This window comes from Megascapheus bottae, chromosome 14, assembly GCF_031878675.1.
Source record: "Megascapheus bottae isolate mThoBot1 chromosome 14, mThoBot2.hap1, whole genome shotgun sequence".
NCBI lineage: Eukaryota > Metazoa > Chordata > Mammalia > Rodentia > Geomyidae > Megascapheus > Megascapheus bottae.
In genome coordinates this window covers 26,115,051-26,131,763 of record NC_143522.1, presented here as the reverse complement: position 1 = coordinate 26,131,763, position 16,713 = coordinate 26,115,051, and the positions used below count along the sequence as shown (strand labels likewise).

Below are 16,713 nucleotides of genomic sequence, written 5' to 3'. Positions count from 1 at the left end.
TTTAGTTTTTAAAACTAATTTGATAGTTGATGTATTTTCAGTGGACAAAGAAATGCTGCCAGTGTTTAACCTTAGAGAACACACGCACACACACACACACTATACAAGTTGTGCTTTGTTTAAACAACAAATGCTCTGGCAAAAATGCTTATAAGGAGTCGCCATTGTAGTTTCTGTAGTATAAGTTTATGTGATTTTTTTTACTGTGTATATAATAATAATTTCTCTTATAATAATACTTTCTATTTTGTTGAAAGAGGAAGTTGTGCAGACCTAGTCCAGGATTTTGTATTGATTTAGCTGTCAGGTCACCTTTTTCCTCTTACTCTGGAAGTTGAATCTTTTGTTTTTAATAATGCTGACATTTTGGAAAAGTACAAGCCAACTGTTTTGTACAATGAACCTTGAATTTTTGGGAAGGGGTGAGGGGTGTCAGTTGTGGGGCTCAAATTCTGGGCCTGGGCATTGTCCCTGAGCTCTTCAGCTCAAGGCTACTGCTTTACCATTTTGAGCCACAGCACCACTTCCTGTTTTCTGGTGGTTAATTGGAGATAAGAGTCTCACGGACTTCCCTGCCCTGGCTGGCTTTGAACCATGGTCCTCAGATCTCAGCCTCCTGAGTAGCTAGAATTACAGGTGTGAGCCACTGGCGCCTGACTAGATTTGTTTTTTATGTTTCCTCATGATTAGATTTTATACATGTGTCAGGAAGATTTCATGAGGTATATGCCATTTAGTTTTTTTCTTTTTCTTTTTTTTTTAGGTTTGTCCCCAATACACACTGGGGATCCAGCCAGCTTTATTGAGCTTCAGACCTCCTAGGGTATCCCAGCATTTCAGAGTCCCCACAGCCACCATCCAACAGACTTTCCCTTGGCAGCTTGTTGTCACCTTAACCCTTGATTTCTGATGTCACCCTCTCCTATCACCTGGGCTCCAGTCTTTGCCCAAAGGCTTCAAGACTTCAGAGCATGGCTACCAGTTTGAAGGTCCCCTCAGGTTTGGCAGGAACCACATGGACAAAGGTCTTGTAGAGCACAGCACCCTTGGGCAGCCTGGTGACCATATCCACGGCTTCCAACTTGTTGGAGTTGGGCACATACACCTCTTTAGTGTAGCGGACTATTCCTTTTTCCAGGGCATACAGGTCCTTCTTCCCCAGCCCCACATGAGCACCTGGGTGCCAGCAGAAATGGAGCTGAGTCCCAATGGTGTTGCCAGCATGCACATAGTGACCTTCTATTTTCTTGATGCCATAGTGTTTGCCTGGTGATTTTCCACCGAGGTTTTTGGAGCTACCACCAGTTTTCTTGGATGCATATCTAACAGTAAGAGCTGTAACTTACCTTCCTGCTCTCCATCTCTCTCCTCACTGTAGATGATGCCATGATGTAAACAGCTGCTACAGCAAAAATCAAGTTTTCCATCTGGTTTCACGCATCTGCTCATTCATTCATTCATTCATTCATTCATTTATTCTGCACAGCTGCTTGTATCCTCAGTGCCAGCACCACTGATGCCATGTTTGTCCCACACTCCACCATTTAGTTTTCATAGAGATGATCTTTGTCACTTTGACTTGAGTTTCCTGGTTTTTCTACTGTGTAAAATAGTGGAAAAACACCAATTTTTATTGTAACTATTTAAGCAATCTGTGCAGGGAGACTTCCAGACTATTTAAAATTTTTGTCATCTTTATTCAGTAGTTTTGGTATCTGTTAATGATACTTGTCTTATTCACTAGTGTGATGATGATGTTTCTGTCATTCTGCCTACATTTATTCCACATGGATAGTTTTTCCAGAAATAATTAATTTGGCAGTTCTAAGGTTTGAACTCAGGGTCTTAAGCCTGCTAGGCTGGTGTGATCCCATTGAGCTATGCTGGGTTTTGCTGGTTATTTTTAGGATAGGGTTTACTTAGAAAATAGTGTGCATCTAAACTGTGATCAGCCTGCTTTAGGTCTTGTGGCTTAATGGGATCACAGGTATGAGCTGCCATATCTAGCTTCCCTTCAATGGATAATCTTTCAGACTTCCTAACTGGACTCTAACACCACCATCTTCTATTTGAGCTTCTGTGAAATGGGATGACAAGTTTGCAACTCTACAGCCAGCAAATGTTTAGATCATCTCTAGGTTCATGTTCTTTCATGATCATTCTTTGTTAGTATTTTTCTCAGTATTTTTCTCATTATACTATCTTAATGTACAGAAAATGGAATTTCTTTTCCATGTGGATATTTGTTTGGTGCAAAAGATGAGCACAGGACAGTCACAAATTCAATAAAAATTCTACAATTTGTTGCTGAGGAGTGAGGTAGATCGACATGGAATTGTGTTAACCCTAAAAACTACCATGAAAGCTGGTGATGTGTTAGGTACTTAACCTCTCTCAGAACAAAACTGGCCAGTCTGCATCATTGTGACTCACTGGAGGGAGGAGGACAGTGGTACTGTTTTCCTGTGGGGATATTTGGTGGTGGTGGTGGTGATAATGAATGAGCCTTGAACTTAAGGCCTGGGTGCTATCTCTGCAATCATTTGCTCAAGGCTAGTACTCTACCATTTTGAGCCATAGCACCATTTCTAATTTTCTGGTGGTTAATTTGAGATAAAAGTGTTTTGGACTTTCCTGCTTGAGCAGGCTTTGAACTATGATCCTCATAGCTCAGCCTCCTGACTACCTAAGATTACAGGTGGGAGCCATAGTGCTGGGCCCATTTTTTTAATATATATAAAATAAATTATCTCCATATGGAGCTCTTTTCCATGTGGAGATTTTGATGGATGGAATTTGTTAAAATGGTATTTGACTTAAGTGCATCTTCACTTTCGGACAGATCTAATTTTAGGCATGATTATGTTGAAATCTAAACATAATAACATTTCATGTTACAGGTTTAGAAAACCCCAGAAGTTGGTTGGGTTCATAGAGGAGTATGTGGACAGGATTGTGAATTGGTAGTTTACATGACAGATGTTGAGTAATTTGCCATTTAGTGGTTTAGGAGGGGAGCTTTCTTTTTAAATTTTCTTTCTTTTTTTGTGGCAATATGGATTTGAACTCATACTTACTTAGCAGGCACTGTATAATACTATTTAAGCCATCTACCAACTTGAGGAAGTTTTTTTATTGACTCACCAAGAGTCATATCTTTAGAAACTGTTGTTTTCACAAAGATACTCACAACTTGGAAGTTTATTCCTCAGTTCTAAAAACAATACATTTCTGAATTGTAGGATAAGTTTAAATGTAGAAAGGTTTAAGGAAAATGAAATTGGGTGAATATTCTTCTACTACCAAGCCACACCCCCAGATCTCTTCTTTAGAGTTGAACTAAGACATTGTCTTGGTCTCACTGTAATAAAAATGTCCTGCCCTTTTCATGCCTTAGCAGCAAGCTGGCATTATGGCCTCCCCACTTCATTTTAAAAGGCTCTTTCCTTGTAATTCTCATTGTGGTTGTAATCATTATATCCCCACTGTCAGATACAATTGCTGACTAGAATCTTCCAGTGGCAGGTTTTACAGTCTGGAGTCCCATAACAAATTAGGCCCATCCTGTGCTAGTGGGAAATGTGGTATCACCTTCCTGGTACTTGAAGATACCCTCTAGAATTGTGAGACCAGACCACACTGAAGGGGAAGGAGGAAGAAATTATCGAAAAGGAAAGGGGAGAGAGTTTTCTTTCCCTCACTTCCAACAGGAAGGCGTATGCTACTAGTCACAGTGTTCATGGTGTGTGTGTGTGTGTGTGTGTGTGTGTGTGTGTTTCTCTTACTATGGGACTTTTTGAGGATAGGCTGTAATCTAGTCATAATATTTGGAAATTACTTGTATCAGAAACTTTGATACATACTGAAATACATGAATTAGAAATTTCTGCTAATTCATTTTGAACATTCATACTAGCAAGCTGTTTGCTTTTGAGCTCCATATTGTAAGGTTCTTGTTACTGGTCTTTTAAGATACACAACACTACTTCATTTAGATGCTAAATGAGTTGTCTGATGGCTTGTGTTAAAACTTAGCCATAACTTAGCATTAGGTAGGTTGCTTCTCTATTTCAGAGTGATTTTATTTTATTTTTTTTCCTCCATTCCTGGACTTGAGCTCAGGGCCTGAGCACTGTCCTTGGGCTCTCTCAAGGCTAGAGCTCTACCATTTGAGCCTCAGCCCCATTTCTGACTTTTTTTTCTATGTATGTGGTACCAAGGAATCGAACCTGGGTCTTTGTGTATGCTAGGCACTCTACCACGATGCTAAACTCCCAGCCCCCAGAGTTATCGTAAAGGAACCCATGATAACAGTATCTGCAGGTTTGTAATATAAGGCATGGTTATGAATAAAAATTAGAAAATCATGTTGACCTTGTATTTACCAACTGAATAAATCACTGTTATACATGCCATATTATCTTTCTAATATATAAATTTTACTGCCTAGGAAAACAATTGGATAATTTAATAGTGGTTAGTGAATAATCCAGAGTAAGATATGCCAAGTCATGTTGGTGTTCATGGTCTTTGCCTTTTACCAAGGGACAATACAGAATGGATTTAAGTCAAATGACTCTTGATGGGGTAGCTAACTTAGTTGCTGCATATGGACATGCTGGGAGATGGGAAGCTGTATCCTTTGAAGCATGGCAGCTAATATTGTGTGTGTTTGCAAAGTATTTTTAAAGCCAGGAGTGTTTAATGCCAAGAGTTTTCCTGTGTATGGAACTGGATTGTACTAACAAGTTCTTTTTCCTCTATCCATATAATGCAATACTAGTTTTAAACAACAGCCTTTTCAGAAATGTGTACCATCTTCTTGTCCTAGTTGATAAATTATTTTTTAAGAGGTATTAGTCCTGATAAAGTAAATATGAAAATTGGTTAAGTAGTCAACTTCTGAAGGTTGGTTTTTAAAGAATGAATTGTCTCTTCTAAAATATTCTCTCTGATTGTTTTTAGGTTACCTAGGGTATGAATTAATACAGTCTTGGAAACTCTGAAAGAACTTAGAATCAGCATTTTGAGGTAAATATATATATGTGTGTGTGTATATATATATATATATATATACACACTAAAGTATTGTGAAGAGTATCCCAGTCTGATCTGTTAAGATCATACGAGGATACTTGGTGTGTGAAGTGAGAACCTTTCATCGGTAATAATGTCAAGGGCTAGGAGTACCTAGGTAAGAGGAGAGCACTACTGATGCATATATCCTCCTAAACTTCTGGTGGTTCAGCAAGGACAGGAAGCCAGTGAGCAGAGGCAAAAGGGCAAAAGTCTGCTTCATGGCTAACAGACCACCACTTTTTCACAGGAATACTCTGTAATCTCACCTAGGAGAGGCACTCCCAATTGAAATTTCTCCTCAGCACTAACATGAACTATGTTCGTGATCTTTTTTAGTCTATAAACTAATAATTCTATAAGAGAGCCTATAGAGTAGATTTAGAACTTTTTAAAATTTTGATTGTTGTTGGATTTCATGCATGTATGAGATTATTACCTGATTATTTGGATTTTCAGCCAGGTACTCCTACTGGTTTCCTTCTTTATATCTTTTGTAAATGTAAATATAGGAATAATGCATAATACTTTAAATTTTTCTTATTTCTAAAGCTCAATAAAGTATAATCTTTGAAAATGTATTTTTTTTGAGTTCTTTGTATTCTATTTGAAATCCTCCCTTGATAGTTTCTCTGGAAGATTGTTGCAGCTTATTCTCTTGTTCTTTGTGTTAGGGTAAGATATGGTGTCTTTTGTTTGAAATTTGATGCAAAATAATGGCCTTTTATTTAGCTCTTCATCTCAGTGGGTTCTTTGGTGTGTGTATTCAGTTTATAGAAGTCTTATACTTGACTATTTTTGCATTTATTTTTAGAGCAGAAGCTTGGGCATGCTGTGATTTTCCAATAATCTGCTATCACAATGTCAAAATGCAGTTCAGACAACAGCAACACAGAGCCCTCAAACACTAAAACGGTAAAGCGGTGTCTTACCATGTGTACAAGGAGAAAGAGTTTATTTGTGTGTGTTATTTCTCTTTTTGTTTGTTTTGTCTTGTTTTTGTGGCACTGAAGATGGCAAACCAAGGCCTTGCGCATGCTAAACAGTTGCTCTGTTTTATATTTATGAGTGGACAGTCTGTAGATGCTGTGAGACAGCCTCATTGGTTTCATGACTATAAATTACTTAATCAGAAACTTAAAACCTACATTGGAAAAACAGTCACCAAAACTGACTGCCAGAGCAGTTAACCAGTCAGTCCATCTGTGAAACTTTTACTACCAGCAGGAATTCAGGACTTTTCACTAAGGGCAAGTTAAAAGAGATCTGTTGAAAGTTTCAAAGAATGTTGAATTAGAAATATCATACATTTCTATTATTACATTATTAGATTACCTGTTGATTTAAACATTTTAAGTTTGCTTTTTCTTGATGGAAAGTATATATATTGAAAGCACGTATCATATTGAAATGATGGAGGGCGTTAAACTATTGCCTTCCATTTCCTTATAAAAAACCCTCTTTGAGCTAGGCATGGTAGTTCATTACCTGTAATCCTAGCTACTCACTTAGGAGGCTGAGATATGAGGATTGTGGTTCAAAACTAGCCCAGGCACTAAAGTCCTTATCTCCAATTAACCGAAGTGGCACTGTGGCTCCAGGGGTAGGGCAGTAGTCTTGAGCTGAAGAGGTCAGGGACGGCGCCCAGGCCAAGAGTTAAAGCCCCATGACTGACAAAAAAAGAAAAAAAAAATCCTCTTCGCTGTACCCACCTGTCAGGGCTATTAGGAGGGAGGTAAATGTGTATTTCTAAATCAATTAGAAATACATATAGAGCTGTCTAGTGAGTCTGCACAGTACATTACAGTGTAGATATTCACTTACTGGTTTAATTTACATGTATATATGGAAGATTACAATGGGAAATTTGAGATGGAAGAATGAGATGGGAGCCTGTGTTCCAATAAAATGTGTTTGTGGGTCTATATGAGTAAATGTAAAACGATGTAAATTATGAAAGGGAAGTAAAATCTATTTGTGTCATTCAGGTGATGTTTTCTTTCTACATATGTGCTTCCTTCCTCCCCCCCACCCCATTACTGGGGTTTGAGTTACCATGCCTCCAGTGTTTTTTGATTTAGGCATTTTTTAGATTTAGAGTCTTGTGCGTTTTGCCAGGAGTTAGCCTCAGACTGATCCTCCTACCTACAACTCCTATTTAGCTGGCATTACAGGTGTGCCTTACTATGTTTAGCTTACTATTTGAGAGGTTTTACTTACATATTTTTTTTTTTTTTTGCCTAGACCTACTTCAAACCATGATTTTCCTGTCTCTTCAACAAATTTAGATTACCTGCATGGACTAGCCACTGCATTCAGCCTAAACCTGCATTTTTTTGTTTATCATGTTCTGACTGGTTCAGTGTAGTGAGTGATAGGCTAAACGTAAGGCATAGCTCCTATACTCAATGATGTCCTAGTGTAATGGATTGTTTTTAAAGCAAGAGTAGACATTTTATTTAGTTATTTATTTATTGCCAGTCCTGGGCTTGAGCTCAGGGCCTGAGCACTTTCCTTGGACTTTTCAAGGCTAGAGTTTTACCACTTGAGCCACAGCACCACTTCTGGCTTTTTTCTATGTGGTACCGAGGAATTGAACTCCAGTTTTTGTGAATGCTAGGCAAGCACTCTACCACTAAGCCAAACTCCCGAAGGCATTTTAAAGAAATTATCTGAGTAAGAATTGTTGTAAAATTGCAGGAGTATACTTTGGTTTATAGGTTAGTGAATGGGATTTAGCACATAAAATTTAAAATATAGATATGAGCATTTTTGGGTGGTCAGTTAGGGAGTATTAGGCCTGTAGCTGACGATGATTTGTGATATAGAGATAAATGGTGCTGTAGCAAGGACTCTGGTAAGATGAGCAGATGATCTTGAGAGAGGATAGAGGTTGCAGGGGTTATGAAATTATGAGCAGGACATGGTAGTATTCAAAGCATCCTTTGGGACCATATGATCTCAAAGGGATGTATTTGAATTCCCTATTTTAATAGCATTCTTTTCTACAAATTCCCTTCTAGTAGTTCCTTGTACCACTTACGCACTTTTTGGAAATCTGATAGAATTGGTGGCTTTTGATCATAACTTACATGTTTCCTTTCTGTTTTGCTACATTCACATTTCCTTTTACAACATTGTTTCTATTTCCTGTATACTTTAATTGTTGTTTGATGTTTCCCTCTATTTCATTTTCAAATTGATTCTTAGTAGCTAATCACCTGCCCTTTCCTCAAAACTGCTCTGTGTGTGTGGGGGGGGGGGGGGGGGGGAGGGGTGAGGAAAGGTATGAGGAATGTCTTGTTCCTTAGGGGAAATGGCTTATGTGTTTTGAGGTGTGAGTAGCATAGTCCTGGCAGTCAGCAAGTTAATTTGCAGCTGCTCTGCTCTCAGGCTGTGTACCTGGGTGGTCAGTAAGTTAACCTGCGCTTCTGGGTTCTCAGGCCCTGTACCAGCTGGGCTGAGGAGCAGTGGGGTGCAGGGTTTGTTGTTTGTCTCTAGAATTTGGACCAACTTCCCTGGCCAGCCTGTTTGCCTTGGTGCTCTTAGTATTTTATTTTCAAATTAGAGTCATTTCTTCTCTTGATTTACTAGAGAGGGAAAACTGTCCAGATTTCTCCTGTTTATTTCTGAAGTAAGCCTTTGAGTTTAAGAAATGACCTAACGCAGAAAAGTGGGAAAAAAAAAATCAAAACCCTCATCAGGTCAAATCTGGTACTGTATGAGTGGCTTTGGACACAGGATGTTCTGTAGACGAAGCTGTACAGCAGCTGTACAGGACTCCTGTGGTCAGGCTATGGGGCTACTTCCATGTTTATCTCTTTTTCTGGTACGGTAGCTTTTGTTTTCTCATTCCTGGCTTCCCTTTTTCTTTTCCTCTGTCCTTTTTTTTTCTTCTTTTCTTTTCTCTCTTTTTTCTACTTAAGACCTTTTATAGGAAGTGATAATAATGACTTAGAGTATCATTTGGATTACATTTGTTCTTGAGTTGCAGAAATTTCTACTTCGGTTACCTTGGGTAGTAAGGGAATTTATTAGCTAATGTCATTTTCTTCTTTTTCTTTGGTCATGGGGTTTGAACTCTGGGCCTGGGCGCTGCCCCTGAGCTCTTCAGCTCAAGGCTACTGCCCCACCCTTGAGCCACTTTTCTAGACGTTAATTGGGGATAAGAGTCTTATGGGCTTTGTAGTACCCGGGCTGGCTTTGAACCTCGATCCTCAGATCTCAGCCTGAGTAGCTGGGATTACAGGTGTTAGCCATTGTGCCCTGCTTAGCTCATGTCATTTTCAAGGCCAATGTTAAGGTGGACCTTGGAGGTTGGCAAGATCCGGCAGTTTATGGTTTTTACTCCTTCCTTCCTTCCTTCCTTCCTTCCTTCCTTCCTTCCTTCCTTCCTTCCTTCCTTCCTTCCTTCCTTTTCTCTTTTCTTTTCTTTTGTTTTCTTTTCTTTCTTTGTCAGTCCTGGGGCTTAAACTCAGGGCCTGGGCACTATCCTTGGGATTTCTCAAGGCTAGCGTTCTACCACTTGGGCAATGACACCATGTCTGGCTTTTTCTGTGTATGTGGTACCGAGGAATCAAACTTAGGGCTTCATGCATGCTAAGCGAACACTGTACCACTCCTAGCCCCATTTTCTTTATTTATGTTATTTACAGTGCTAGTTTCATCCTAAGCGTAGGTCCTTTTTATGATGGTAGTGTAATTTCAACAGCAAATGGAGCTATTTTCTGACCTGTGTTCATAAGGGAAGTTGTTTTCTCAACCATCAAATGAAAATCCTGGCCATTGGATTAGCATAGACCAGTTCTTCTAGCCCAGAGAGAATCATGTGCCACTGGCTTAGATTTGGATGATTGGCAGATAGCAGAAATCTAGAAACTGGATCTTTGACAACTTCAGCGGCTTGCTGTTGGACTGAGAATACACAGAGTGGAGAATTCTTATTACTTTGTACTTCTTTTACAAAGTGGGTGTTTGAGACCGTGACAAAGTCAACTGAGGTGATGCCTCTGGATACATAAGGCATGAGTTGTCTCTTTTCCTTCTTCCCTTCCTTTCCCTTTCCTTCCCCCTCTTTCTTCCTTTTTAAAATTCTATTTTATTTTATTTATTTATTGGCACCAATCCTGGGACTTGAACTCAGGGTCTGGGTGCTGTCCCTGAGTTTTTGTGTTCAAGGCTAGCACTCTACCACTTGAGTCATAGCTCCACTTCCAACTTTTTAGTAATTAACTGGAGATAAGAATCTCCAGATAAGACTTTTCTGCCAGGAATGGCTTCACACCACAATACTCAGGTCTCAGTTTTATGAACAGGGAGGATTACAGATGGTGAGCCACTGGTGCCCGGTAATGAGTAGTTATTTCTATGACCATATGGATTTGAACAGGGGACTAAAGAATCCTTTGTGAGTAAGAACAGATCTCAAAGGGATACTGTTATTTGAATTTTTATTAGTTCATCATTATTATTCATAATAACCAGGATATTGAAACAACAGTATGTCTTGTCAACAGACAAGTGGATACAAGCACAGGAATAAGAGTGAAAAAAAAAATCTATGTTGTAAGAATAGAATAGGACAACAATAGGACATCTGACCTCATCTGCTTTTCCAATATTGCTCTCCCATTCTTCCTTTTCTGTTGCCTTCTCTCTTCCTCTCCTTGCCTATTTCTTCCGTCTCCACTTTTTTCTCTTGCTCTGAGTAATTCTGCATGTAGCTTCTTTTTCTGAATCATTAGAGAGTAAGTTACATAGTTATGGCCCTTTATTCCTATACAATATAGTATATATCTCCTAGGAATAAAGGTATTCTTTGACTAAGATTCAGTTCCGTTACCAACACTGTCTTACCAACAGGGATATTTGTTTGATTTTTTTTTTTCTCCTTCCTCTCCTGGGATTCCAACTCAGGGTCTTGATGTTTTGTTTTGTTTTTTTTTTTTTTGGTTGGTCATGGGACTTGAGCTCTGGGCCTGGGTGCTGTTCCTGAGCTCTTCAGCTCTTGAGCCACCGCACCACTTCCAGTTTTCTGGTGGTTAATTGGAGATAAGAATCTCATGGACTTTAGTGCCCGGGCTGGCTTTGAACTGCTAGCTTCAGATCTCAGCCTACTGAGTAGCTAGAATTACAGATGTGAGCCACCAGCGCCCAGCAGGGTCTTGATCTTGTGACCCATGCTTCCAGACCTAGTTTTAAAAATGTTTTCAATAATGTCCTTTATGAATGAGACTGGTTTCCGAGAGGTACTTGCATTTGCATGTATAATGTAGCATTGATCACAGTAGCCAAGATAATGAAACAGCTGAGGAGTCTGTCAAGAGACAGACTGGAATATTGGCCCTGAAAAGGAAGGACATAGATGAACATGGAAATGAGATAAGCCAGACACAGAAAGACCAGCAATGTAAGGTTTTGAAACCATACCTGCGGAATAGAGGGACGGTTACCAAGGGCAGTAGAGTGGGGAAAGGAGTGATGTTTGATGAAAGGGTACAGAATTTGAGTTGGTATGCGTTTGACTCCAGAGTCTAGCATACAACATGTGGGCCTGCTTACTAATGCTGTGTGTGTGTTGAATAGTAGATTCATCACCCACACCACACCACACCAGAAAACAGAAGTTACATGCAGAGATGTTTCCTGTGCACATACGTCTATACCAAAACACTGCTCTCTTCATCTTTAAAACAGCCAGTGTTACCTTGAAAAATGTCCTTTTATGATACTGTTCTCCTTCCCTGCAAAATGCAGACTGCGGTCAAGTATTAGGTGTGGTTTTCACACTCATGCCTCTTAAGGCCTTTTAAAATCTAGAACATTTTCATACTTTGTTCATTTGCACTTTATAACATTGAAATGATAACAAATACTGTCCCTCTTTCAAACAATAGTATTTTCTTCTCTTTGTTTTTGAGGAGTATTTTTCTGGAATTAATTCTTGTCCTTAGCTGAGAAGAAAAGGGGCAGTCATAGCAGGAAAGGTGCTGCTGGTGCTTGGACATACTGGGACACAGGAGCGGGAAAGTGTGCTATCATCTGCCCTGTGGCCCTTTCTCCCCCCTTTCTCCCTCCTTTCTGTGTTCCTTGCCGAGGGCTCAGACTTCTTCTGCTCCATCATGGATCTGGTTCAGTGTGTGTGCTGAGTGAGAAGTGAGGGGGTCAGGCCTGAGGGCAAACAGTTCCAGCCAGCGCACACCCATGGAGGTGAAGTTGATCAGCACCTTGAGAATGGTGCGGGGTGGCCAAAGTCAGGAAATGGCTGACCTGCCTTAGTCCTGGACCTTCAGGGTAGTCTGTTCACCAAACCTGAAGTCACCATGAACTAGACTTCCCCACAGAGCTTCCTGGCAGCTGTGCTGAGAAAAAGCAGCCAGTGCTATGAGCCTTTCAGTCCTGAGAAACCGGGAAATGTGGATGCCAGGTGTGGGGTGAAAGGCTTTGGTTCTGTTGAAATGAGCAGATTACTTCTCATGAGGAACATAGGTTCTTTGATCCAGGGAAAATAATAGTTCATCGTTTCTTGTGAAGTATTCTGCCATACTTTGTATGTATCCTTCTTCTGAGAAGGGGCATAAGAATAACAGTTTGCTGCTTGCCGAGATGCTCAGTGTTGGGAGTAGAGGATCAGAGAGGATTGCCTTGTCACAGCACTCCGAAGTAGCTGGATGCCGAGTTCTGCTCCAGTGAAGTAATCTCTGAAATTGGTGTTGGACCTACACATGACATAAAGAGAATCTTCTTGAGACTGCTTGTTGGATTAGATACAGCAACTTAACCCCATTTTGTAGCTGGTTGTAAATTCAACATGTCAGGAAGAGCCAGATCTTTTGGTTTTCAGGGAACAAAGAGCTGGATACTTTCCAGTTTTACAGAGTAATAGCTGGATGCACTGCAAAGCTTTGAAGGGAGAAAATGTGTATTGAGGGACAAGTAAGGGAAGTTGGTAACTAACTTTCTACTCAGACTTGAAGCCCTAGCCCTCTGTTCTGATTAGGCAATTTAGATTAAAAGACACAAATTTTTAAGTTTTGTTATTTTGCATAATGAAATTCATTTGTGGGAGTAAAACGTGAGAATTACAGAGGAATCTTTAGATAACATGAAAAAATACCATTTTTTTCTTTGTCTTTCTTTTTTTTTTTAAAATTTTAAACCAGTCCTGGGGCTTAAACTGAGCACTGTCCCTGAATACTTCTTTTGCTCAAGGCTAGCACTCTACCACTTTTGCCAAGCACCACTTCTGGCTTTTTCTATGTATGTAGTACTGAGGAATTCAACCTAGGGCTTCATACATGCTAGGCAAGCACTCTACCACTAAGCCACCTTCCCAGCCCCCAAATTCCATTTTCTGAACAGCATGTTTTAGGCAATTTTAGAGTTCTATATAAAAGTAATTGGTGGTTTGTACAGTTTGGTGGATTGTCAGTTGAGTAAAACACCTGTGTTTGTGGCCTTTGATGAAATTTCATAGTCAGGTTAGATGTTCTATTACCTGTAGGTGCCATGGTAGGTGTCTGTCTTCCTTGTGTTGTGTCATTATTGATAACAATAGAGAATTCACAAAGAGTATGTGTATACATTTACATACCTCATATATATGTTTAAAAAGGCATAGTGTACATGTACATACTTTTTAAAGTATAGTATGGACACTGTTTTGTCAGAAAATATAGATAGGTATTATAATCTTAATGGATTTAAAATATTCTGTAATCTATCTAAACTACGCCGTAATCTATGCAGCTGATTTGTTTACTGGTAGATTTTTTTTTTTTTTTTGTGGGTCATGGTGCTTGAACTCAGCCTGGGCACTGTCCCTGAGCTCCTCAGCCCAAGACTACCACCCTACCTTTGAGCCAAGCCCCATTTTCCATTTTCTAGAAGTTAATTGGAGATAAAGAGTCTCAGGTTCTTTTGTGCCCAGGCTGGCTTTGAACCTTGATCCTCAGATCTTAGCCTCTTGAGTAGCTAGGATTACAGGCTTGAGCCACCGGGCCCAGCTTCTACTGGTAGATTTCCTTTAGTTGTTTCCAAGTAATATTGCAGTAACATATCTCATACATTCATCTTTGTGCAGTTATCTGATTCATGCTTGTAGACACGATTTCAGGTGCATAATTACTCATTAGATACCCTATTTTTGACTTTTAAAGCAATCCTTTTAGATCAAGAGAAAGTGAAAATAACTGTGAGAAGCATTTGAAAAGTCCTTAGAAATGATATTCTGATGTTTCTCTTATTTCTGTGCTTTTTTTTGTTTTAACCCTGCATGGTTGTGTAATGGTATTCTTTTTCCCTTTATAGTAAGCTGTGCTAGAACAAAAATGCAATGAAAGAAACACTGGATGAATGAAAAGCCCTGCTTTGCAACCCCTCAGCATGGCAGGCCTGCAGCTCATGACCCCTGCTTCCTCACCAATGGGTCCTTTCTTTGGACTGCCATGGCAACAAGAAGCAATTCATGATAACATTTATACGCCAAGAAAATATCAGGTACTAATGAAAATACTAATACTGGAGCATTTTTCACTAAAATGGAATAAAGAAGCATATAGTTGACTCAGCTTATAAAACTTATTTACCCTTTCTAGCTTCCTTGTTTGGTTATCTCCTTTAAAATCTTATTCTTAATAGTCCTTGTCTTTCCTAACATCTGCTGGATAATTGATTTGGTAGGTGTATTGTGATATTCCTTTTGTTTTTAATTCCTCACTATCTTATATTCATTTGGGTGTGTCTGTTCTAATGATTTGGGTAGGACCTGGGTTCACTTTGAAAATGTTCAGCCATGATCTGGCAGAACCACAGTGTGAGTTTAGTCCCTCCTGCTACGGACAGAAGTCATTCTTACAAAGAAGAACTTGTGGATGCTATTTTAAAATACACTTACTACATAGCTACCACAGCAACACTTGAGTGTTATTCCCCTGTAAAGGTGTGGAAAGTTGTTCTTTGTTTCTTGTTTGTTACTGGCTAAACATTTTAGAAAACAGCGCACTTTCCTAATTTAAACCAAATCCTGTTCCTCGGTGTGGTACTAAGGTAAGAAGTGTGTGTCTTTCTCCACCATGTCTCCAGGTTGAACTGCTTGAAGCAGCTCTGGATCACAATACCATCGTGTGTTTAAACACTGGCTCAGGGAAGACATTTATCGCAGTACTACTCACTAAAGAGCTGTCCTATCAGATCAGGGGAGACTTCAACCGAAAAGGAAAAAGGACTGTGTTCTTGGTCAACTCTGGTAATAAAAAATTATTTTACCAAATTCTTTGGAGGAAATTGGATGTGACTTACATTTAAGCGGATTGTTTCTTTTGATATTGATAGTTGAAGCTCTCCAACTAGAAGTACCATTTTATTCCCATTGTTCTGATTTTGAATTTCTCTCAAATGAGTTACATTAACCCGAGTTAAAGAGTCATCTTTGCTCTTGATTCTGTAGTCTCACAGTGTCAGAAAGTGCTTGATTTTGAGATGGATGCCTTTTGGCTTTATGATTATGCTGTTCCATTTGTAGAAAGGAAGTTAGATTATTTCTTAGAAGAAGTTAGATGCTGAAAATTTACTGATTTTTATAGATTTGGGATATATATACATATGTTTATATATGTATATATATACATATATATATATATATATATATATTACTGTGAACCTAAGCTGTAGGGTTCCAATGTAACCATGATCGCCTTTCCCTTCCTTAAAGATTTTCTCAGCATGGCTCTGTGCTTTTTTATATGGGACTGTCTGATTTTTTGGTGGTTGGTGTGGTTTTATTGAAGAGATCAGGAGGGGTAGGTATGGACTGAGAGCCATCCAGCCAGAAGGGATGATCTTAGGTTGGAGCAAACCAACTGGAATGGGGAAAAGTGATGTGAGGGTCCCTGTAATGAATGACAGAAGGCACAGTGACAAATCTAAATGCATCTTGGAGGATGACCTTGAAACTGTGACTTTAAATTGGCTGTTTAAAGACCTGGTGGTTAGGTATAGTAATAGTAATAATAAAGAAGTTCATAGCTATATTTAATCATTAGTAGTCCAGAGAGACAACTAGGCAAGATTTTTCATTTACATGAAGTATTATATTTGTAATCAGCAAACCAGGTTGCTCAGCAAGTGTCAGCTGTCAGAACTCACTCAGATCTCAAGGTTGGGGAATACTCAAACCTGGAAGTAAATGCATCTTGGACAAAAGAGAGATGGAATCAAGAGTTTGCTAAGCACCAGGTAAGACTTGTAGATGAATTCTGCTTTGTTACTCCTACAAGTCCTTGAATAAGTTATCTGAGGAGGTTGGAAGATTTTCCTTTCTTGCTCTTTCTCAGCCAAGAGAGTAGCCTTTGAATACACTTTCACTGTAAGGTTCATTTGAAAAATAAGTAAATTAGTCTTGGAAAAGAAATGTTTCATTGATTTTTTTTTTTTAAGTATAATTTCCATTCTATTTATTTCCCCCAGAAGACAGCTTTTCTTCCGTCCTTAAGTATCCAGCTCCTTACATGGGTTTTGTTGGCGGTCGTGGAGCAGCACCAGCAGGTCTACATCAGGGTTGGGGGTGTTTGGTCTTTCCGGGCTTCCCAATATCAGTTCCTAACCTCCTTGCTGTGAGTGGCACAACTCACGCAGTAG

The 16,713-nt window shown here is 39.4% G+C and overlaps 1 protein-coding gene across 4 annotated transcripts in view; it reads left to right on the top strand.

The window, feature by feature from the left end:
• Positions 1-16,713, top strand: part of Dicer1 (dicer 1, ribonuclease III) — a 67,075-nt gene that overhangs the window by 8,534 nt on the left and 41,828 nt on the right. For 2 of the 4 annotated variants that reach the window (XM_090344771.1, XM_090344772.1), the window contains exons 2-6: positions 4,966-5,031; positions 5,891-5,991; positions 14,386-14,574; positions 15,160-15,322; positions 16,181-16,311. In XM_090344771.1, the coding sequence (XP_090200897.1) occupies positions 14,431-14,574; positions 15,160-15,322; positions 16,181-16,311 (438 nt within the window). In that variant the 5' untranslated portion in view covers positions 4,966-5,031; positions 5,891-5,991; positions 14,386-14,430. Of the gene's footprint in view, positions 1-4,965; positions 5,032-5,890; positions 5,992-14,385; positions 14,575-15,159; positions 15,323-16,180; positions 16,312-16,545; positions 16,621-16,713 lie in introns of those variants that run through there. The other 2 variants (XM_090344769.1, XM_090344770.1) reach the window with 2 other exon arrangements.